The 2,350-nt window shown below is 39.3% G+C and overlaps 1 protein-coding gene across 1 annotated transcript in view; it reads left to right on the top strand.

Annotated features, from left to right (window-relative positions):
* The first annotated feature begins 583 nt into the window (after positions 1–583).
* Positions 584–2,350, top strand: part of LOC107456787 (liprin-beta-2) — a 52,130-nt gene continuing 50,363 nt past the window's right edge. Inside the window, exon 1 of the mRNA XM_016074737.4 lies at positions 584–1,173. Coding sequence (XP_015930223.2) covers positions 688–1,173 — 486 coding nt within the window. The 5' untranslated portion in view covers positions 584–687. The remainder of the gene's footprint in view (positions 1,174–2,350) is intronic.

Here is a 2,350-nt window from a genome sequence, read left to right as displayed (position 1 = left end):
TAGTCAATTCGTGTCATTTTCTCCAAGAAACAGTCATTGTAAAATACGTATGGAACCCGATTTAAATAAGTTTATTTTAAAATGCATCGTTTTAAGGTAAAATTACTTTATAATAAAGAAAATCTTTCATTTTGAATTCTTAATTTATAAAACAACGTAATAATAGTTCAGTATATGAAAAAATGAAAGTAAATACTGCAAATCAAATACCCTTCAATTGGAAATGCAAACTATTTCACGGACGAACTATACCTTTCTGTCTTATATTAATTTTATGCTTGTGACACACCTCCCCACCCCCACCCCTAGATGTGTGACAACACTAGAAAAGTGTGTTTACATAAAATATGCATCCATCGGATCTTCATAATAAAAATTTGTCATTCAACATGTTGTGTCGATGAAACGAAAACATTTGTCACCCACATATTCATTGAATTCGAACAAAGTAAAGAATGGGACATTCATTATGTGAGCAGAGCTCATCATTCAATTAATAAATGCCCCGCGCGCAGTCCGATGACGCAATGAGATGACGATCCCCGACATCCGCTCCTCTTTTTCTCCCTCTCTCTCTCATCTGGGAAGAGGAGAAAAAGAGTTCTCTTTGTGGATTTTCTCACAAGTGCCTCTGCAGCTCTCGACTGAAGTGTTGTGAGGGTTCTATTTTTAGAGGGACCCCAAATAATGCAGCAGAGGTGGGCCCCTCCTCCACCCCCGCCTCGGGACCCTTCCGGCATCCACAGTATCGTGGAGTCGCATCGACATCATCATCCTCCCGATGATGAGGAGGCCATGAGCAGCGACAGTTCCGACCCCAAGAGGCGATCCAGCTACGAGAATATCCAGGCTCATGAGCGGTTCCTGCCCAACAAGCCTCCGCCGCCGGTCATCACCCGTCGAAGTAGAGATTCCTCTTTACACCGTTCGACGCCCAGTCCCTCTCTCCGTCCACCCTGTAGACTCTCTTCACCCCGTGACCCCTGCTGGTCTGACACTTTGTCCGACGATGCCTGCTCGGAACCGGTCAGGAGGAGGCCGGGGAGCCGCGCGTCCTCCCGGATCCACCACAGAGGACCCACTCTGGATTGTCCAGCGTCGACTTGGGGACACCCTAGCTCCCCTTGTTGCGTTCCCTATCACTGGTGCGGAGCTGCTCACTTCATGCATTCGGTAAGACTTCATTTATTCTAAATGACAATGTAAAGCCCTCCCTACAGAAATATGTATCCATTCACCTTCTTTATAGTTAATATTTTGTTATAATTATTATGAATGGATAAAAAGCCGTTCATTTTTATCAGATAATGGGTGAAATAGATTCATATTTTATTATAAAAGATGATAGGGAAAATATTTATATTTTTTTCCCTATCATCTTTTATATGGCTTTATTTTAAATAATAGAGTCGATCTGTGGTTAAAGCGTTGAGCTGTGGGAGGGTTCTATCCCTGCAGGCCGCTAAAAGATCGTCTGGTACCAGTGTGTGTGTGTAGTAAATAAAGGCGGAGAGAGTTATATGGACCTCCATTACAGCTTCTGTCCGTTGCGTGAATGCGTCACTTTTTAAATATTGCAGTGGGTAGATTTTTTTTCCTTCTCCCTTTTGCCGAGCAGAGAGGTTATAGGATCTGAATCAAACTATACAAATCACTCTTCAATTCTCTAGTTTCTGTAGCAATCGTGTTCCTTTCCTAGTATGTGTGCGACTCTTGGAAAGTTATTTAGGATGAAGTATTTTCACCTTGTTACTTTAGCACGTGAAAGAAGGTACAGTCCCTGCCCGTTTTATTATCGATGCACTCTTAAGATTCTATTTAAAATCTGAATTATCATGTGATACTCTATACAGCTTCATTGTTTCGACGCGGTTTGCACTTGTTTACGCTCGTGTATCGATGGATTAACACTGTAATACAATACGTTAAAGATAAATACAAATAGGAAGTCTATAAAAGAAATCTCCCGAATAAAAACCCATGACATCTATGTTTAAATATAAAAGTTATAAACGCGTACAAAACATGTCATTATTAAAACACTACAGTGAGTCTATTCTTTTGATCTAATTATTAAACTATACTAATCAAGTGCTAGATATAATAAATATTCTATAATTACATAATATATTTTCTAGTTTATCCTATCGTCAAATTTACCTATATTAAATATCTTGTCTAATTTAACCAATGGATAGCCGAACGTAAACAAGTGCAAACCGGTTTCAGTCACATAAAAATAATAGAGCTGTACAGAGTATCACCTGATCAGTAAGATTATTACATAGAATCTTATAGTTAGTGGGTCTAATAATTTGTCCACTGAACTATATATATATATATATATATA

Source organism: Parasteatoda tepidariorum, chromosome 9, assembly GCF_043381705.1.
Source record: "Parasteatoda tepidariorum isolate YZ-2023 chromosome 9, CAS_Ptep_4.0, whole genome shotgun sequence".
NCBI classification, from domain to species: Eukaryota; Metazoa; Arthropoda; class Arachnida; order Araneae; family Theridiidae; genus Parasteatoda; species Parasteatoda tepidariorum.
The sequence above is the reverse complement of the archived record's forward strand: the minus strand, read 5'-3'. Positions and strand labels throughout refer to the sequence as shown.